This window comes from Oryzias latipes, chromosome 21 (assembly GCF_053564925.1).
Source record: "Oryzias latipes strain Hd-rR chromosome 21, Olatipes_Hd-rR_3.1".
Classification (NCBI taxonomy): domain Eukaryota; kingdom Metazoa; phylum Chordata; class Actinopteri; order Beloniformes; family Adrianichthyidae; genus Oryzias; species Oryzias latipes.
In genome coordinates this window covers 19,705,294-19,726,986 of record NC_136257.1, presented here as the reverse complement: position 1 = coordinate 19,726,986, position 21,693 = coordinate 19,705,294, and the positions used below count along the sequence as shown (strand labels likewise).

Below are 21,693 nucleotides of genomic sequence, written 5' to 3'. Positions count from 1 at the left end.
TAAACTTATAATAAATCTTAGTATACACACACAAAACCAACAACAAACATTAAAAACAAAAATAAACAATTAAAGAGCAAAGTTTGGATTTATGTAAATTGAACCTCATAGCCCTAAACATTTTGATAACTTTTTAAGGTTTTATGTTGAGCAAAGAGGAGATTGTTTTCAAACATAGCTGAAGTTCCATATGATTTTAAGTGAGTATGTTAATGTTCAGGCTTTTTGTTAGCAAATTTACTTTTGTGAATATCAAATGTTGCCATAAATAAAAATACACAAAAGTATAAAACGTCACGATCCTTTTCAAACAAAATTAGGAAAACCAAAAAAACGACATTTGTATTATAAAGTTGAAATTCAGCAAAGAATGAAATGTTTCGAAGTTCCTTTTTTTTTGGCGAATACAAAAGAGAATACTACAATTTGAAAGGAAGCAAAAAGAAAAGGAAAATTCTTGTCAGTATGTATACATAAACCTATTTATATTCATAATCATAGAGAAATCAGGGAAAAGTATAACATAGGAAAACAACAATTTCAGAGTTGGATAGTGTTATAAAATGCAGGGGGATACACAATATAAATAAACTGTCTTAGACATCGGGAATTGGTTCGAGGTTCCTACCTCGAAATGTGAATAATTCTGACGTCACTTGCTTGGCTGACGATTGCGGAAGTAAAGTGCTGCTCCAGTCTGCTATTTCAGAATCATAACAGTGGAAGTACCTCTGACTTATATAGTTGGAGTATTAGAAGTATTTTTAGGTGTTTATTTGGTTTTCTTTAGCCATCTACTAGTTACCTCTGCGTGTGACGGAAAACGGTGACGGAGATAAAGAGTCCACTGTCAGGATGGAGGTAAATGTTTATGTCGAGCTGTTAGCTGTTAGCTAATCAGCTCTTCTCAGTTTAGCAATCTCAAAGTTAGTTCCGTGTCCTTCTTAAGTCATATAAACCGAGTAATGGTCACGTTGAAAGTGATCAGAGTTGTATTTTATCACATTAATGAAACGTAGTATTTATATTCGAGGAAATAGTAAGTAGCTTCAGGGTTTGGTGAGCATTTTTTCTGTTTTTCGACGAACTTTACTTATTTCTTCCCACTCCCCCCCAAAAAGGGGTTAAAAATCCAAACTATCAAATAAAAACAACTTTTGTTTGAGATTTTTTCCAAAATGTCAACACATTGAATGGTTTTTCGTCATGCATTTAAAGGAACCTGGAGGTACTGCAGCTGAGGCTGTGACTCCATCATCAGCAGGTGCATCAAAATCAAAGGTAAGGATGTTCAGCAAATACACTCCCGTTTTTGCTCAACTGAAACTTACTTATAATTCTCTGTTTATGTGTTAGCTTTGTTAATATTCACTGTGTGCATGTTGATGACGTTATATTGAGACTGTCCACATGTGTGCACATCACATTTTGGGTTTTTAGTACCACAGTAGTTGATTCTGCTTAACTGGGGCTATATGACTATGTGTGTAGAAGGTTAGCTCAAACATTTTCTTGGGTCTTGAAAAGTAAAAATTATTGCTTTGATATTGATATTTCTTTTATTTATTTATTTTATTGTTCATTCACAGCTGGACACGCTGTCCAAAGATGACCTCATCAAATATGCCAAAAAGCAAATAGCTGCCATGCAAAAGATGAAGAGCAAATGTTCAGGTAGCTATGAATGTTGTACATTATTATTTATCTGTCCGTCATAAATGCAGTCGTTTTCTTGAATGTGACTTTGCCCTTGCAGATTTAGAAAAGGAAGTGGAATCCCTCAAACAACAGCAATCTAAAAGCGGTGACGGCAATCCAGATGACGCTGCTTTGTTTCAGGTTTGTGTCTAGAAAGTGACTGCATTGTCTGTTATTGATACCCCTCTGTCAAAAAAATTTTACTTTCACACTTAATTGTGTGGATGGGTGTGCGATATAGGAGCTGACTGAGAGGATGGATGCCTTATTACTGGAGAAGGCCGAAACTCAGCAAAATGTTACACTCCTGCGTAAAGAACTGGAGAAGACTAAACAGCAAGCTAAGGTTATCTTCACTACAGATACACAGAATGACAGTTTTATCAAATTCTAATGGATTACCTGTCTGTTTGTAAGTGTGATTAGTTGCAATGCCAAATACGCATGTTTGTAATTTTGTGCAGGAGGATTTAGCGGCTCTTCAAAGTGAGCATGAGCGTGTCATGGAAGACCTTCAAAGGATGATCAAGAACATGGAAAGCAGCATTCAGGAAGCCAACCGTAAACACCTGGAAGAGGTGTCTCATTTCCAAAATTTATTAATAGAGCGAGAAGAGAGAGACAGGGAGAGGGAGAGTGAAAGAGAAAAACAGCGGCAGGCGGATTATGCCATTGAAAAAGAGAGGGCAGAAGAAAGACGGCGGGACTTAGAAGTTCAGCTGGAAAGACTCAAAGCTGAGCTGGAGGATATCCAAGAAAAACATTCTCTAGAGCTTTCCAAGATTCAGGAGAACTACCAAAGGGGCTTTACAGAGGCCCAGCAGGAGGTGGAGAACCTGAAGGAGGAGCTGTCACAGAAAAGTCTGCACCATGAAGAGGAAATGAGAACTCTGGAGGAGGACTTTGAGCTTGAGCGGGAGCGTCTCTTGTTGCTCAACGAGGAGCTCACGGAGCAGCTTGCTCTTAAAGGTACAGCAGCCCCCTAATTCCATGTTTCATCAACTTTTCCAACTTACTTGTAAATAATGAAAAAAACCTAGTCCAATGAACATGAATTCAATCCTTTTTCTTGGTTGTTTTCAGACAGCTACCTGCAGGACGTTCAGGAGGAGGATGAGGAACCTCCCCGTGGTTCGGGAATAGCACAAATGCTGGAACTGTCAAGGAAAACCCAGGCAGACTGCTCTGGCGATGGGGAGGACTCTGAGAGCAGCAGGCTGGCAGCAGCTCTGGAGGATCTTCAAGCTCAGAACACCATGTTACAGGATGAGCTCACGCTGCTCAGCAACCTGAAAGGCGAGCTTGAAGCAGAGCTGGAACGAGCTAAGGAAGAGTTCCAAACGGAAAGGGAAGAGCTGGAGTTCAAGATCAACGAGCTGCAGCTGATTAAGGACAGTCCATCCACTGAACCTAGAATGATTCTAGATGCTCACTATCAACATGAAGAATTGAAAGAGTCGACAGTTAGCTTAGCACAAGACCAAAGCTCCCTGAAACTTGAGGAGCAGCAAAATCTGAGCCTGGAAGTAAGAACCCAGTGCGAGGCCTTGATCAGAGAGCGAGACTCTGCTTTGACTGAGTGCCAACACATGAGGAACATTCTTCAAAGCACTGAAGCGGAGCTCAGTGAGAAGACTAAAGATTTTGTTCTACAATATCAAGCTATGAAAGAACAGGGAGCTAGTACAGTCCAAGAACTTCGAGATACCATTGAAAAGCTCAGTCAAGAGAGAGATGACGTTTTGGGCAAAATGAATGAAGTTATAGAGGAGAAAAATGCTCTGATGAAGGATGTACAAGACCTTAGGCAGAAGCTGGAATGTCCACCCTTTGAAAACCAAGAAATGCAGTCATCTGAGGAGGAGCAAACTCCTTTAGCCTGCAAATCCAAACCATCGGTGGAGGACTTCACCCAGCAGAATGAGCAGATCCGCTCCCAACTGGAAGAGCAGGAGAACATGATTCAACATTTAAAGGATTCTGTCGCCACGCTGAAAGAGGAGCGAGACAAAATACAGAACTTGCTAAATCTCAAAGAGGATGAAATGCGGAACCTCAACGAAGAGCAAACAAAAGCAATGGAAAAGCTGGAGCAGGAAAAAGCTAAAGAGGTTCTGATGCTCAGAGAGGAAAAAGAGAATGAGCTGAAAAGCTTGAAAGCAGAAACCCAAGAGAAAGTGAAACAACTAGAGGAAGAACGAGAAAAAGTAAAAGAAAGCCTGAAAGAAAAGCTGGTGAATAAAGAGATGTTCTTTAAGTTAGAAGCAGCAATCAAAGAAATGTCTGATGAGAAGGATAATCTCCATCAAAGGTTGGAAGACATTTTAGTGGAACTTTCCAATGCTCAAAAAGAGAAGGACGTTTTGGGCTCCAAGGTGTTAGCTCTGGAAGTTCAGCTTAAGCAGGAAGCATCTGTAAAACAAGAGCTAGAAGAAAAGTTGAAATTAGCGACAGAAGATGCAGCACGAAGCTACGCATCCATGCAGGCGCTGGAGGAAAAGCAGTCTCAAATACTCCAAAACTCCACTGATGAAGTCGAAGAGCTGCGAGCACGTGTTGGTGAGCTGGAGCAAGAGAGGAACCTGTTGAAGAGCAGTCTAGAGGAAGCTCAGAATGAATGTAAAGCTGAGGAGATGCAGACGGATCTACAGACGCACATTAGAGACCTGGAGAAGGAGAGAGACATGCTGAAAGGGAACCTAGAGGAGGTGGTTCATGACATGGAGGGGCTCCAGAGAGACCTTCAGGAGATGAAATCGCTCAATGAAACCGTTTTTGATGAGAACCAGACCTTACAGGCTCAGGTCTCTCAGCTGAATGAAGCAAAGGTGGAGATGGAGAAAAGGATGGAGAACTTGGAGAAAGAGAGCAAAGAGCTCAGAGATCAGCTAACAGAGAAGGAGTCGCTCATATCTCAGCAGAGGGGGGAGGTGGCTGCTCTTCAGGTGGGTGTGGCTGTTTTCTCATGTTGGAGTGGCATTAGGCTTTTCCACAGCATGATTTCCCCTTTCTTCAACATATTATATAATCAGATCAATAAGTCCAAAGGTTTTTAATTTTTTTTTTTTTTTTTTTCAATTTACCCTCTAACTTTTAAAGGAATCTGCTGTCCAGTCTGCTTCCTCTGAGGAAAATACATCTGAGATGACAGACAGGCTAGGTGTTTTGATATTCGATGTATTATTGCACTGCTATATGTGGGATTACATGTATAGATTCATGACTTTTTCCATTCTTTTTTTTCCCCTCAGCTTTGCTACAAAAAGAAATCAAGGAAAAGGGTGAGAAGATGAATAAAATCAAGGCAGTTGCTCTCAAAGCAAAGAAAGAGTTGGACATCCATAAGAAAGAGGTAGTGTGAAAAATCCACTCCATAATGAGGCTAATTTTTTAGTGCTTTGAAGATTCAAGAACCAGTAACAAAATTTAGTTTGAATTAAAGAGACGCCTTTGTTTTGGATCAGTAGTAATTTAGAAATAGTGGAAGCCATGAAAAACTACCAGTACATTACATTTTATTTTTTTAAGGAACTGGTATTTAAAAATAAAACCCTAAAAATTCTGAGATTAAAGACACTTTAAGAAAAAGTGAAATTCCCTGTTTCCTGGTAGATATGTTTATAATATTACCTTATTGCTCTTATCTTTTCCCAAAGGGAATATACTCGCATCTTTTTAGTTTTTTTGGTTTTCTTTCATCCTTATGTCAGTCGTTTCTTTCTTTTGTCTGTAAAGACCAAACTTTGAATAATCACTTAAGGGTAGATTCCACAAACTAAACTCCTTTTTGTTGCAGGTTTTGAGTCTTAAAGAGGAAGTGGAGTCACTGAAAGCAGAAAGGGAGAAAGTAAACAGTTCAATGAAGGATATCATCCACAGTGCTGAAGGCTACAAGGTAAGAAACCTGAAGTCTAAGACAAACAGCTTTAGATCTATTCCACGATAGTAAAGAGGCCTAAATACAGAACAAGATGTTTTTCTTTTTAAACCCTAAAAGTGATATTGATTTAGGAATTTGTAAATAGTAATAATAATAAATCCTAATCAATTTGTCTAAAGAAACATTTAGATTTATTCTTTATATTGTGGATTTTTAATTAATAAAAAAAAGAATTTGGAAATGTGAAATAGATAAAAGTAACTGCATGTTTTCCAGCTGACTCTCCAGCACTGTACCTCCAACTCATCCTCGTCTTGTATTCTCTTTCTGTCATGGATGGATCCTGGTGTCTTTCTGTTTTAGAGTCTCCAAATTAAAAGCATAGTTTAACTTCACTTAAAATTAAACCGTTCGAATTTATTAAATTAATTACAACAAGTGAAAGCACGCTCCATTTAAGCAGACTTGGTGTGCAGTATTTACTCCCAGTGGACTATAAACAGCTCCATGCTTTACAGCTGTGACTCCATTAAAGCAGAAACCATTCTCTTGTGTCTAATGACTTTTGGCCCATCTTGGAACATGGATGCAGCTTGAAAAACTGAGATGCAGTGTTTACCTTCAGTGAACTGTTCCGCCTGTAATGAATAATAAAGGGACGTGCGGCTCCGCGTCTTTGCTTAGAATCTGCAAATAGATTATGACAAACGAATGGAGCAACTGGATCTGCAGAGGGAGAAGGTGGAGGCAGCGGAGAGACAGATTGCTGAGCTGACCAAACAACTCAGCAGTGCTGTCACACAGGTAACTGGGATGCGCACTCAATCACACGCACACACGTTGCTACTAACCAATACATACGATGCTCCAAGCCTCCAGTAAATCTATGCGCAGAGGCTTTGATAGGTCTCAGCGATATTTATGCTGTTGCTGGCTTTCCAAATGATTTACAGGGGGTCATTTTAGCCGGCAACATTTTTCCGAGATATGTCTGACAGCCCGGCGCTCACAAATAGCCCATCAGATGTGACTGGGTGAGCAAGGGAGAAATTGTTTTTATATATACTCCTTTCCCCCTAAGCCCATAACTGTCTCTTTCCAATGAGAGAGCAGGCGGGTAAATGTAGCGGGCTATAGCTCCCATCTGCTGCGTGGTGGTGCAACACCATTCTCTGAGACAAAGCTTTATTCTCATATGCACTCAAGGTTCTCTGGGGGGTGCGGAGGGATGCAAACTGATGCTGCTTAGGAAACTCGGAGTCTCTGTTTACCGATCATGATTTTCAGAGTTTGGCTGGCAGCCGATTGGAGATGAAGCTGGCTGCTCAGTGTTGCTTTCAGAGAAAACCCTCAGAGCCTCTCTGCTGTCAGATCCACTTGGATGGCTTTGAGCGGTGTCACGTCTGTTCGTGCAGGTTTCAGATGTTTAAAGTCTATGGAGAAAACCTTGGACAAAAGGGAGACAGAGCCTTTTTCTTTTTTTTCATTCAGTTTGAGATTTAAATACAATACATTCATTAGATCACCTACTGAATGTTTGCTTCAATTCACAACAAAATCTTGATTAGTTCATGGGACAGTGATGAGTCGTATCTTCACTGTTGTAGAGGGAAGCACTAAGCAGTGAAAAGGAGGACTTGAATGCCGGTTTGGAGACGGCGAGGAGCACAGTGAGGCAGCTGGAGACCAAAAACCAGGAGCTGCAGAAACAGATAGCAAGTCTGGACAGAGATCTGTTGGCTGAGAGAGCAATGAAAGAGCAAAAGCTTAAGGTAGAGGTTTGCTTAACATTTTTGGCAGAATTACACAGCATGTTTTTAGGGGAGCCTTTGTAAAATCCAATGCGGCTTCATCAAGAGGAATTTCCTCATTTCTCCAGGACTTGGCAGCTGCCACAAAGGAGGTGGAAGAACTGACAGCAAAGCTCCGCAAGCAACAGGAGCAGTCTCAGCAGACTGCCCAGGAGCTGGAGCAACTGCGCAAGGTATGCGCGCACAAAAGCCTCTCAGGCTGGAGTGTGTGCCACAGGTCCTGCCCGGTCAAGCGGCTGAGCCGGTGATGGCTGGCCTGGAGCTGGAGTAGGACCCCACTGACAGAGATAGAGCAATTGTAGCCCACAGTGAAGGAGTCTCTGCTGCTTTCACGTTAATGGAGACCTACATAGTACAGCAGTATACATGGAAGCTGCCTGCAGGCTGGACATTATTTTGTGTCCATTTTTCTTATGCTAGCAAAGGAATCTGAGGCTGATTTCATTGTTTATAGATAAGCAATAGTATATATTTGAGAGTATTTTTTGTTTGTTTCAAAAAGAAAAAAGAAAAGCAAACACGAAAAATCTAGGCGTTACTGTAATTTTTGCATTGAGTAATGAAAATCATTTTAGTTATTTGCTAATTTTTATTTTTTTAGGTTTAAAAAAATAAAAAAGTGTCTGTAAATGCACCTGTTTAACAAGAATGTTTTTTTTTGCCTTCAATTCTGTAATGCCTGAGAAAACAGTCTGTCTGCTCTCTGACTCTTTTCAGGCCTGTTTTTAAAGCTCTTTATTACGGTGGCCCTGAAGTTCAAATCACATCGAGACATAGCTGAAGGCAAAAACATATTAAAAATCTCAATGACAAGTAAACAATAAAAGCAAAACAAATTGTAAAAAAACTACATTGCATTTTAGAAATCAAGCATAAATCCCAAAAAACAAAACACAACCAAAAAAGGAAACAAAATAAAAACATTTTGGTAAACAAAAGGAATTTTCATAAATAAAAAGAAACAAAATAAAAACTTTGAACATGTAGGTGCTAAGGGACATCACTGATTGGATGGTTTCAGCTTTAACTTCAACCGGAAGTTATTTGGTACGAAGCGCCTGAAACCACAAATATGAATGTTACTGGTGACTTAAACAAAGAGCAGCTAACCCTAATCTACAACCACAGCAAAAGTTAGTGATCGCTCAATCAACCACAGTTTGGGCAGACAATCTTTCTGCCCAAACCGCCCCTCTTCTTAAAAACTCAAGTGTCATCATCAAATCAGTGATGTAACATAGTTCCTACCTTTTCCAGTTTCTTATTCTGTTTTATTTTTTAACATTTTCTTTTATTTCTGACTGTTTCTTTTGCTCTCCGATTTTATTTTATTTTTTTTACATTTTGGTTTTTAGAATTTTGTTTTGATTTCTAAAATGTGGTGTTTTTTTATTGTTATATTTTTAATGACATTATGATCTTTAATATGTTTTTGTGTTGAGAGATTTATTGATGTGATTTGTTACTAAGAGCCACCGTTCCTTATTCCACACAGGACAACAGTGCTTTTATTAGAATCCAGAAAGATATCCACATCCTCTCTATTTTGGATGTTTTAGTAAGTGCATGTGTGTTTGATGCAGCAGCTTTGTTTCCATTCCTTTGATGAGCAACAGGAGTCATTTATTGAAGACAGAGAATAGAAAAAAGCTCTGGAACATCCACAGAAACACATAGACCACGTACAGCAAACATAAAGGCCAAATTTATAAATCGTTTTAAGGATTTGTATTACTGGAAGATGTTAAAATCCTTTGACAAAGGTGAATGAAATGTGAAGTTGAGGGCATTTCTGTTTCTTTGCGACTGGAGTTTCTGTTGGGTTTTTGGACTTGATGTTGAATGTTCTTCCAGGAGGCCCAGCAGAACTCCCTGATGGACATGGAGATGGCTGATTATGAGCGTTTGGTGAAGGAACTCAATGGCAAAAATGCAGACAAAGACGAGCAGATTAAGGACTTAAAAGCCCAGATAAACACTCTCTCCCAGAAGCAGGAGGCGTTCAAGAAAGAAATAGGTAGGGATCACTTTTGAAACGTTTCTGTTTCATTGAAGTCTCATTTGTTTTCATTTTTCACCAAAAATAGTAGCTCTACACAATGTTTATATGTCTGTGTTCTGATGTGCCAGCTTTAATACATTTGTTTTTGGATCACTACAGGATTCCACTTTTTTCAAATATCAGCACTTTAGTTAAATTTAAAATTTGTTAACAATTACTCAGTTTGGATTCCAGAAAGTTATCACCAAATTATTTAGGTTGTGTTGAATTTGCATCTTTAATTACTATTCTAGGAAATGAAAACATTAAAATGGCAAAACATTTCATCAAAAATGATTGTTTTCCATAAACTGATTTTGCAGCAATCAGATAATTGTTCATTTGAAGACAGAAAATTGAAAAAAGGCAAATTAGCATATTGATAATTAATAAGTGTCGATAATGAGAGGATCCACATGTAATTAAGCATTATTGTCAGAAAACCTGTTCTCTCTACAAAGAACATAACACAACTAAACACTGTTGTCAATCCTATTCTCAGTGAAAACGGAACACACATGTACAAATTAACATTCAAATCAACAGATTGTCTTTGGACAAAACAAGAACAGAATAGAGATCATTGTTCTTAGTATTTAGTATTTGTTAAGCAAAACAGATTTTTTTTAAAAGTCTTAGGACTGAGATCTGAATAGCACGGTGGTGGAAGGGGAGGATTTAGACTTAATCACAAAACTGTTTGGATGCCAAGTTACTTCACAGACAAACTTGAAGCCACTGACTGTTTAAGCTTGAATTAAGCAATACACAGAAGGAATAGCTTAAAAAGATGTTGCAGTGTGATTGTGTCTATTTTGTGGTCATGGTGCCAGTTCAGGAAAGATCAGAGGATATGAACAGGAAAAGGAATTGACTGCAGTTTGCTTTGAAGTGTGTCACGGAGAGACTGACGAGGGAAATTCAAATATCAGCATTTTCCAAACGTGGTTTCTATGCATTAAAGTCATTCCAAGCAGTGCAAATGTATCTTGTGTTTGTCATGACTGTACTTGCGCTTATGCCCATTTATACATATGTGTCTCCAGAGACTCTGAAGTCCCAGGTGGACCATGAAGAGGAGAAGTGCTCTAAGATGAAACAGCTGCTGGTAAAAACTAAGAAGGACTTGGCTGACGCCAAGAAACAGGTTTGTTTGTCTGGAAGGATGACCTTTTTTCTGTGCTAGACTCCATTTTTAACACTGTCGGCTGTTTCTGTGATGTCACTAGTGTTTTGGTGGCTTTAGTTTAGAGTGTGTTTTTTTTTTTTATGTTTGCATTTCTGTATGCTCACATGTGCAGGAGAGCTCCCTCATGATGCAGCAGGCGTCTCTGAAAGGAGAACTGGAGGCAAACCAGCAGCAGTTTGAGAGCTCCAAGGTTTCAGAATCATCTCACTCTCCTTTCTGTCTTTACAATAAATAAATGGATAAATGAGAATTTAGTTTCAAAACATGAATGAAAATATAGATGTTTTTTTTTTTTCCAGATTGAGATTTGTGAGCTGACAGCTGAGCGCCATCATCTGCAGGAGCAGCTGAGGTCAGCGCTGGAGCAGCAGCAAAGAACCAGCAACTCCTTACAGCAACGCATACACAGTCTGCAGCAGGACAGAGACGCTGCCAAGGTCCACACGCTCACTTATCTGCTTTTCAACTACACATGAAGTACAGTATAACAGCTCTACTGATGAACGTAAGGTTTCCTCCAACAGCAGTTATTTGTTGGAGATACTTGTCACTAGAGGGCTGCACCGACTCTGCTCATTAGAGAGCATTGATAAATGAGGCTGTGACTAATGACTCTTTTTATTATTAATCTCTCAATTATTCTTGATTTATTCTCAAATCTTTATCAATTCATCAGCGTTCTAGAACTACCTATGTCATTTTTAAGCTTCTAAGTCGACAGCAGCTATTAGCTACGCTAGGAGCTGGAACAAGTAGGGTTTTTTAAACAAAACGTTTTTTTTTTTAAAAATAAAAGGATCACAATTGAAATAAACCATCTTTATTTATAATTGCCTGTTTGAAAGATTAAAAACATTAAAACCATTCAAAAAATATACATTTCTTTTTTAGTAGTAAGAGTTTCCCAAGGATTAACACCAAACAAAAGAGGTCAGGATGGTGAGCAGTGACTTTTAAGAGGGACGAGAAAAGGTTCACATCTCAAAAGTATTCAGTGCACAACACTCATCTTTGGATTTATGTACATTTATGATGCTTTTTGAATCTTAGATCAGTAATGAATGATCTAACAAGCCAAAGATGTTCAGGTATAAAAGAGGAACCGATTGTGAGGGACAATTCTGGAGAAATCTTTACCCAAGAATGTTTCTAAAATTCCAACAAATGTGTCTCCTTGGAATCCCTCAGGGTTCGGGGTCATTTATTGCTTGTGTTTGTGTGTGTGGTTGTGTGTCCAGGCTGAGCTTTTGGCAACAACAACTGAGTTTGAGAGTTATAAAGTGCGAGTCCACAACGTTCTCAAGCAGCAGAAAAACAAAGCCAGCGCTCAGAGTGAAGGAGATGCTTTTAAACTGGAGAGGTGAGACTGACCATAGCCTCAGACACAAAATACCAAAACAAACAAATCCTTCAATGCACGTGCAGACTTCGAAAAGTCAGGCCACTTTCCAACAATTGTACAGATACAAAAAAAATGCTAAAAGTACTTTTATGGCATTACAACAACTTTACAGTAATGCAAAATGCTAAGCTATAACAGAAAAAAAAACTGTATGTGTCATCCTCATTGTGATTATTTGGACGTTTGGTGTCTCTTTCAGAGAGCAGTTGTCCTCTCAGATAGAGCAGCTGAGGGTCAGACTGTCGGAGAGCCAGCAGAGCCTCCAGAGCAGCACGGCTGAGCTGCAGCAGCTCCACATTGAGCATGACACTCTCCTGGAGAGGCACAACAAAATCCTCCAGGAAAATGTCAGCAAGGAAGCTGAACTCCGTGAAAGGTGAACTCACCTGCTCCTCCAAATGTCTTTGTTTTAAGTGATATGTTTTTGAATGGAATTTCTGTAGCGTTTCTTTGTTTTCATCTGAAATATGCCGGCAACACCTGATTTAACCTGGCAAATACACTTTTTTTTCCCTCCCGTTCTGCTGTCACATGTCTGACTCAGCCGAATGAGCAGTCTCTAAACTCCTCTTCTCTTCCTGTCTGTACATCCAGGCTTTTGTCGCTGCAGTCAGAGAATGTGGCCCTGCGGTCAGACTTGTCCCAGGCTCAGGCTGACCTCTCGTCCCAGGTTGAGACCCAGCGGCAGACCTACAGAGACCAGCTGAGGAAGCTGCAGGACGACCACCGGGCCACTGTGGAGACCCTGCAGAGACAGCTGACGCGCGTTGAGGAGCAACTCTTCACCCTGCAGAGCCAGAACAGTAAGCTTACTTGAGAACTGAAACTTAATTTTAGCAAAATTGTCTTTTGCATTCATTATGTTTGCTCAGACAAAGGTAAGGCAAGTGTTTTAATCATTTCCATTTTCTAGGTTTTTTTCTGTTTACTGAAAGAAATCATTGTAGACTGAGAGAGAATAGGCTTGTAGGGGGTGTATCAGTGTGCTTATTAACACCTAGAGCCCATTCATCACCTCCCACACAGCTGCCCTCTGGAGTCAAACAGCAAATATTGCTCAGTAATGACTAGGAAAGGCAAGTGTGTGTCTGTGTGTGTGTGTGTTGCCACTTCAGTTTGGCCAGCTGTTAGCAAGATTCCTCAGCCCTGTTCTCGCCTCAAAGTGTGGCGCAGAGCTCACTGTGGCATCTGGAGAGACTCATAATTAGTGTCTCACACACACATATGCCATGATCAGCCCAATAAAGAGAGCCAATATTTATATTTTATTACAAAACATTTGAGCCATTTTACTGCTGTTTCAATTTAGTTTCTGCTAGAGAAAAAAAGTACAGCTATGTGGATTATTGATAAAAGGGCTGAACCAGTTGTGAATCAGATGTCATTTTCTGCGACGAAAATTGAGTTTTTAACATGTTCTTGTGAGTCAGGAGCAGATAAAAAACAGATTCTATTTGTGACATTTGATTTCAGCTAAAAGGGAAAACTCATAATTAAAAGAACACTGAGAACGCCTTTAAGATGGATCAAAAGAAGATTAGAGTCGGATTTTAAATTATTCTAAAGTCTTTTCAGTTTTAACTTTTCTTTTATGGGAGGAAAAAAAAACAAATTAGTGCAATTGTTGTTTAAAAAAAAAGGTGTCCTTTATGATATTTTTACATTTAAACATCATTTGACAGCTCTATTGGGTTTTAAAAACCCATGTTTTCTTTGTTTTATTAAAGAAACTGAAGCTTTATTATGCCTAACATTTACCAGCACTCATCCCTGTGTAGTCTGATGTACCAGCACAGTTCTTCTTTAGAAGAGACCTTATTATCTTGATCATTTCCCTCTTTTTAATCATCTTTTTTTCATTGTGAAAGGACGAAGTCTGGACTCTATATTTACTCTCGTCATAGTTCTTCACAACCTCACTATCTTCTCTGAGATTTTGTCTGACAATAACTCACAGCTGAAAGTTCCAGACCATCAAGCTGCCAAAACTTCTTTTTCTTGAGGTCTGCACACCTGTTGCTGATTAATTAATCACATGCATCTTATTAACAGCACCTGGGTGCTTTTTGGTTTCCTCAGGTGCAGTAATCATGATCTTCATTTTTCATGCACAACTTCTATGGCAGGTCTAGCCAGAACAACAAAGGTTTTATTAAATTTTTTGAAATGTACATGGTTACTTTTAAAAGAGGGAGTACTTGGATGACTGTTTGTCTTACTCATTGACTTCCTTCAAATTTAATTTGAGTAAATATTTAATCTTAATGCAAATCTCTTTTAGCTCTGTGGCTGTCTCAATGAGGCCCTCTACTGGTACAGATAGGTACTGTTAAATGTCATGGGGCTGACTTTGAGTTCTGTTGGGGTGGAGATCTAAGTCCGAAGAATAAATCACACATTTGAAGTGACAGCAAGAATAAGAAGTATTTATATTCCCTAAACCTCAAGGAAGACATGAATGGTTCCTTAATCTTCTGTAGTGCAGAAGATAGCAGAATATAGGATCATTCCTCATTACAGAAGACATTGATCTATTTTACATTTGCTTGCAACTACATTTATCAAAGTGAAAGTCACTTTCAGTCCCTAATACTATTGATAATATTTATCTAAGAAAGCATTTAAATATGTCAGAAGGATGGTGAGTGTGAGACACGGAACTTGTTCCTCTCACTGAGATGATGGAAGAAGCCAGACTGGAAGTAGGGAGGTGTGATTGTTCAGGTTTGGCCTCTTTTGACCCCAGCCATGAATCACAATCATCTGCTGTCCACTCACTCTCAAGTGTTTTATCCGTCCCTCTCAATTGTCTTGTCACTTGTGTCCTCACTCCAGTGATGTAGAAAACTGTCTTTTTACCTCTTGGTGTTTGAGGTTTAGGATTGTGCACACCATATAAACTTTAACAAAAGGAGGCTTTTAAAAGTGTTGTATCTGTTTTTTTTAAGTGTAATTTAGTTTTTGCCCTCCAAAACTAAGAAAAGCTGATGCTGCAGTTTTGGAGCTTGTTACTTCTTCACTAAACTTTTGTTTTTTAACAATTTAAGTAATGTTTTTAAACTGCTTTAAAATTGAAATAAACAATTTAAAACTTTTTGTTTTTTTGTTTCTTATGTTGAAGCTCAATTGTTTTTCGGGTTTTTTGTGTCTGCTGCAATAACATAAGTATTTGCTCGTTAGGTTCGTTGTTGGTCCAACACAGTCGCAAGACTTTGGGGACAGACCTTCAGCGCAGAAATGGAGACCAAATCCAAGCCGGAATGGGAATGGTGGCCATCAGTGACCTTCAGTCGATGGCCAGGGAGGAAGGGGAGGGCATGGAGACCACAGAGACCGAGAAATCCTCCCCAGCACAAACCTCGCTGCCCTCTCTGGAGCAACTACTTACATCACCTGATCCTAAACAAGGTGTGATTGAAAGCAAACATAAGAGAAATGAAGGTTCAAGTTGTTTTTTGATTTTTAAAACTGCATAACGTATTTTTTTAAAAAGTCAAATCTAATTAATATGCTGACACTTTGGGAGTTGTAGCTTGATCCACAAGTAACTACAATTCCCAGAGCCCCACCCCTTCACATCTGATATATGTCCCAAAATGTCCTTTTGTAAATACTGTTTATTCAGTAGTATTCAGGTGTTGGGAGATATTCAGGTTTAAAAATGTCCTTTACAGTGGACAAATATGCATTGCTACTTGTCAGGAGGATAAATAATAAAGCATAGATAAAGCAAGCAAGGTAATTTAAAATGGATGTTGCTTTGATTGTACCATTTAGAACCATTTGTATGGACGGTGGAGCCAACCATAGAGGAGGTAACTGAAAAGCTGAACACCGCCACACGCAGCATGGAGCACATGAACAGCCTGCTACATGAAACTGAGGCCACCAATGCTATCCTCATGGAGCAAATCACTGTATGTATGAATATAAAAACTCTCTTACTGTTTACAGCAGACATTAGCATTTCTGTTCATTCAGATCTTACCATTTGGGTATAGTTTTCTAGTTAGTTTCTAAATCTGACTTAAAAACATATCTAATATCTTAAAAACAGAAATCTGAAAACAATATGGTTCTTTATCATAATATTAACAATATGGTTCTTTATCATAATATTAAACTGGGCCCGGCAGTCCTCTCTCCACGTAGGGAGAGGGATCCCTGAGCTTTCTGGCAAGGCCAGAAGCCGGGGATCACATTACACCTGAGCCGGGGGTGTCCGTGTTCCTGTGGTGTGGGTTCTGTTCATTGTCCCTGAGCGCTGGGCCTCGCCAAATTTCCAACTGTGGCTGAGCCTGGTCGGGCCATGTTAACAACATGTCTTGTGGGCCCCCTTTTCTCCTGGGTGCCCTCCTCCTGGGCGGGGACGGCTGGCCCCTGCCTTGCTCCTTCCTCGACCAACCGTGGGCCGGGTGGGTGGCTGCCAGGTGGGTGGCTGCCTGGAGCGCGGAGCGTGTCTCCCTTGGGGGGTCCTGGCTCGTACCGTGGGTTGGGGCGGGGGGATGCCCAGAATTCCTGGGTGGTGATGACGTGCTCGTCTGGGGCTGTGGGCACTCCTCTCGGGTGGGGCCCGGGGTTGAGCCCTCCCGGTGGGGGGGCTGCACTCCTGGTTGGGCCGGGGCTGCGCTCTCTGCCCCCCCATGCCTCCCTGCTCTCTGGCTTGGGGGCCCCACGGCGGTCCTGCTGGCCCTGGCCTGGGTGGCAGATGTGATCGCCCGGGAGGCTGTTGTTCTCTATCTGCTGCCGTGCGGGCTTTGGGGGGTTCTGGCTGCCGCGGCGGGGGTCCTGGTGTGGGGATGGCTGGGCACCCTCCCTCCTTCTTTTCACATTCCACCATTCATTTTAGAAGAACATAAACGCTCACTTGAGCACAGGTGTTAGCTCACCTTTGCACTAATAGTTTGCGTGATTGAATGAAATATTTCACACTAGTTGGTTTGAATGCATAAGTGTGCGTGTGTGAACAGTATTTGTATTGTGTACATGTTAACATGTGGACATTTTTGCAGCCAACAGGTGCGTTTATAACATTTGAGCGTGTGTGTGGGGACAGGCCCGCCCCTTCTAGATTTGTATTGCATCTGAACCTGACCATATTGATAAACATCCAGAAACTTGTCTTATGCTGCTTCATGGTTTTACCCCCCCCCCATATAATCACCTTCCTATCCCCCCCTCTCTGATATCCCTCTCTCTTCTTCCCTCCTTTCCTTTTCCGTCTGGTCCAACACAAAAGATTTTCAAATACAATTAAAATGAATAAAATTTGGCCTTGATTACAAAAGGGGTTCATTCAGACATACCTCTGGTTTGTCAGAAGATTCATAACCCCTGTTGTTAAAGTAAAATATCTTTAACACAAGAAGCATTCAGCTCTCATCTGTTTGCCCAGCTGTTGGACAGAACAAGTTGAAAAAAAACTGAACACAATGACTCAAAAATGCAGATTTGTCTGGCACCCTCCAGTCTATTAAGGATCCACTCTGATCATCTGAGCTACTTTAAAAGCGTTCCCAGTGGTCTTATCTTTGATCATGCTGTTTTCTGCCAAAAATCAAAAGACCTATGCTGTTTTTAGGACATAATTTCTGCAGAGTTGCAGTTATTTCATTAGAAATTCATCTCTGACTGTTGGTGCAAAGCAACCCCACCGCCCCCCTTCCCGTCACCAATAACTGAAAGCTGTTTACAATCTCTCCTGCTAGCTTACAGCCCCTAACACCCCCACCTAACATTATCTTTGTCAAGTAGTATTGGAGCTATCCAGCTGTACAGCTCAAACGAGGAAAACAAAGACGTTCGTCGATCTAGTTGGCTATAAGTGGATGCATCAGAATGGACTAAAGCTCCTGGTTCACAACTATTTAAATAAAGAAATACTCAGAAATGCAATATTAAGCTTAATTGTCTTTATACATGTCATTCATCTTCAGAAAAATGCCACATGGAAAAAAAAAATCAAAAACGTAATTTTCAAGTTGGAGTGGGTCTTTAAATTGGCCTGTATGCACCCACAGTGATGTCAAACAGCCTGGCGTTCTTTATTGCCCCGTCTTTGTCCAAAAGAAAGTAGAATTTGTGTCCCTTGACTCTCAGGGGAATGAATGACGTGGACTCCTGTCTGTGGGCGTGGCAGGCCACCTGGGACAGAGGCACTGTAATCCTCCTGCCGCGGCCTGGACCCAAAGGCGACTGCGTCCCAACCGTCACCATCTTCCCGCCTTCGTGTAGAATCACCTTAAAGACAGAGCGCCGGCAAAACACAGCGCCGAGGCCGACAATCCCTCCTCCTATCGCCAGGCATCCCAGCGTGAAGCCGTACCTCCAGGCGTTTGAACCCAAATTCATTTCAAAACTCCACATCCCAGCTAGACCCGTGGTGGTGGGCGGTTTGGTGCTTTGTTTCGCTTTTTCTGCACCCGTGTCTCTTAGCCCGGTGTAAGCGAACTGAGCCAGATATGTCCAGAAGACAAATTGTCCACCACAGAAGACAGAGAGAAGCCGGAAGAAGTGGGTTCTGTCGTGTTCGAACAAGGTGACATCTTTGGAAGGTTGGGCGGAGGTGGAAAGGCTTCGACGAGCTTGCAGTTGTCGGCCTGTGTTGAAAAGTTTTCCGCTGTGTAATCCAGAAATACTGAGCGGAGAGGACCCGCTGGTGGTCGAAGCTGACATCCACGCATTTCGACACAGTGAAAACGGGCTTGAGTTAAATTTGAGGACTCCGCACAAAAACCGTTCTAGCCCCATAACAAGAGCAAAATACCGCTTCGAAACAACTAAACGACAACTTTTACTGTCGCAAGTTTCAAAAACTACTTTCACGGACGTTTTAATTTAAGTTTTTAATCTCCGTAAAAATAAGTGAAAGCCTGAAGAGTGCGGCCATCTTGGGTCAAATGACGTAAAGGGTCAAACGGGGTTTGCTAGATCTCGCGATATGCTATGGGAATTGCTGCATAATTGAAACAAAAAATGTAATTATTTTAAATTTATGAAACGGCAATACCGGCATGTTTTGTGCAAAACAAAAAAACTTTTTTCTTAATTATTAAAAACTATTTTTTATTTATACTTGTGCATCCAGGTCTATAACTAGATTTATATTCACAATTTACAGTGTTCCCCCGCTTATTCGCTGTTTTTTTTTCAGTGACGTGACTCCTCCAGTTCATTACAAAAACTCGGCTCAAAACCCTTTTCTGAGACTTTTGCATTCAGGGGGCTGAGCTGTAACTTTTCCCCCTGGTTCCTGAATCTCTATAACCGAAGTTTGTGCCCCTGCATGGAGAAATGACATCAGCTGACTGAGAACCGGCAGGAAAATATCCTTAAAAACAATGAAAAAAAATGTAAAATTTCCCTCCATTTTGGCCTTTAATGTGTTTTTTATTGTAACAGACATACAGATTTCCATATTTACTACTGTATAGACACAATGAGCCTTTGAAACTAACAGAACAAGAGTTGTAGCCATTTAGATAGCTTCTTTCTATCTTTATTAATTCATTTATTCGTTTTATGATTTTTTTTTCTACCTACCAGCTGTTGAAGAGTGAAATGCGACGTCTTGAGAGGAACCAGGAGAGGGAGAAAAGTGTTGCCAACCTTGAGTATCTGAAGAACGTCTTGCTGCAGTTCATCTTTCTGCGTTCAGGCAGTGAGAGGCAGGCCCTGCTGCCCGTCATTCACACCATGCTGCAGCTTAGTCCAGAGGAGAAGAGCAAACTGGCTGCCATTGCACAGGGTATGTAAATGGCGAACAGTCAGTTCACTTTGCACAAATGAGCTATTGAACAAGGCTTTCTGGTGTCCACTCTTTTTACCAGATATGTTGTTTTAGCTTTTCTGTTACATTTTAATGTTTTTAACTCATTAGTTTCCAAAGTTGCTCTTCATATCCTTCAGAAGTATCATTGTAGTTGTGTCAGTTTTTTAATCAGGTGTTTTTGCCTTCCCTGTCTGCAGGTGAGGAGGAAGGAAGTGGTTCTCGGGGTTCAGGGTGGTCTTCGTACCTCCACAGCTGGTCTGGGATCCGATAAAACTGGAGGCTAACCAAACTGACCTTAAGGACTGAAGGCACATTGCAGTGACTTTACTGAGCCATTTTCTGTGAGATTGAGTTGTGAAACATTGACTCCATGGTGGATGTGGTCACTCTATAACAGTACTGGGACCAATGAATGTATCTGCTGAAAAAACAGCCTGGTGGAGATTATGAAGACCAAAATACTTTAACTTAATCTTAGTTAGCATTTATAGGTCCAAGGTGTAGGTGTGTTGTATTTATGTTTATTTATGATGCCACATCTCATTGTAAAATCTTCTTTTCAATTTAGGGCATTTTAGAGCGCATAACAAATCTGAATCTGTTACTGTTTTTCTAATCCACATTTAATGGGTAAATGATGAGATTATTCTGGGACATTTATGAAAACTATTACTTGAACTTGTCACATGCCTGATAATGAACCTTTTGTCCAGATTCATTCACTGTTGGCACTTTGTGTCTATGTTTTACGGGAAGCTGTTTTTTTTTCTCTCCCCATTCCTCACATCACATGTGATCATGGTTTGTTTCAGAAAAGCGTCTCTTTAATCTTTAACAGCTTTTGCCTGGAAGGTCCAGATAAAGTTAGACATTTTTCAATGGCGCATGGTTTTTGGTAATAATTACCTAAGGAAGTATGAAATGGTTTGGTGTTAAACTATATCACAATCGTGTCTGCGGATCTTTCCAATGAGTTTCAAATACGTCATATTTTATCTTTTCTTAAGCGGGGGGGGGGGGGGGGGGGGGGTAATGTTAAAGAAAACCTCCAAAGGGCGAGTTTTCATCCATAACATGCATCAGTGTTTGGTTCGGGTTGTTATTTGTTCTCTCTAAAATATCAGTAAATGGAGGATGGTGCTCACGATTGCATCTGTACATTTTTAGGTGCCTTTTACCAAGAATATAACTCAGACCTCATTATAAAACTCCTCAATATATATGAATTTGAGGTGAATGGAGAAATAAGCATGCATTTAAATCTATTCTGTAGTCAGATTCTCTCCACAGGTTGTGTCACTGGCAGTCTTGTAGGATTCATTCATCACAAATGAATGTATGTTCTTCTTTTCGTTTAATCCACGTTTTTTCTTTTGTGATGGGTCCTGTAAGTTTGAAAGAGTTCATTACAATAAAATTTCATGCAAGATTCAATAGAGAATAAGTGCTATTTGAATTGGGAAGAAAGCTTGAGATGTGATTTTTAAAGACAAAAATTTGAGCATTTTGATATAAGGGTAAAAAATAATCATGACTTTATTTTTCATGTTTGAAAGAGTACAGAAATATTTTTGCTCCTATTAAATATGTTGACATTTGTGCTGGTGATCACAGTACAGAGGGGCTGGATATCTCGCTGTTATTAGAGTCCTCATCCTGCCTGAAGGAGGGAGGAAAGTGTGGCGCCTTTCCTTTTAAGGGAAGATCTGCTGTTCTGGTAGAGTGACGTAGTTAGGAGAGGAAACGACGAATATTGACTACTGTACTCAGTTGGTTGCAAAGGTAAAGCATTTCTCGAACGATGTGCAACTGCATCGCCCTTACTTTGTGATGCATTTAGATAGTTTCCCATGTCAAATTCTGCTGGTTTCACAAGTTTCTGCAGGAGTGGGAGTGTGTTT

At 40.4% G+C, this 21,693-nt stretch overlaps 2 protein-coding genes across 2 annotated transcripts; one reads left to right on the top strand and one right to left on the bottom strand.

Moving 5' to 3' along the window:
• Positions 1-643: 643 nt before the first annotated feature.
• gcc2 (GRIP and coiled-coil domain containing 2) lies at positions 644-21,236 on the top strand. The gene is made up of 24 exons (XM_023951142.2): positions 644-861; positions 1,219-1,281; positions 1,590-1,674; positions 1,757-1,839; positions 1,940-2,044; positions 2,163-2,667; positions 2,782-4,643; positions 4,798-4,858; positions 4,950-5,050; positions 5,495-5,593; positions 6,263-6,382; positions 7,186-7,350; positions 7,458-7,562; positions 9,244-9,406; positions 10,477-10,577; positions 10,732-10,809; positions 10,919-11,056; positions 11,858-11,979; positions 12,221-12,397; positions 12,616-12,824; positions 15,202-15,429; positions 15,799-15,938; positions 19,567-19,768; positions 19,990-21,236. Exons 1-24 carry the CDS (start codon positions 856-858, stop codon positions 20,061-20,063), a joined length of 4,992 nt encoding a protein of 1,663 aa, XP_023806910.1. The 5' UTR covers positions 644-855; the 3' UTR covers positions 20,064-21,236.
• Positions 17,919-18,912, bottom strand: tmem223 (transmembrane protein 223). The gene has a single exon (XM_004081690.5). The coding sequence runs from the start codon at positions 18,769-18,771 to the stop codon at positions 18,016-18,018; it is 756 nt and encodes a 251-aa protein (XP_004081738.1). The 5' UTR covers positions 18,772-18,912; the 3' UTR covers positions 17,919-18,015.
• Positions 21,237-21,693: the final 457 nt, after the last annotated feature.

What these genes read in the sequence shown, in the direction of transcription:
- gcc2 (XM_023951142.2), top strand. An exon ending in CAGGTGCATCAAAATCAAAG is followed by an intron (nt 1,282 to 1,589) that starts GTAAGGATGTTC and finishes GTTCATTCACAG; the next exon opens with CTGGACACGCTGTCCAAAGA. An exon ending in ATCACCTGATCCTAAACAAG is followed by an intron (nt 15,430 to 15,798) that starts GTGTGATTGAAA and finishes TGTACCATTTAG; the next exon opens with AACCATTTGTATGGACGGTG.
- tmem223 (XM_004081690.5), bottom strand. Translation starts at nt 18,771, where the DNA reads ATGGGGCTAGAACGGTTTTTGTGCGGAGTCCTCAAATTTAACTCAAGC.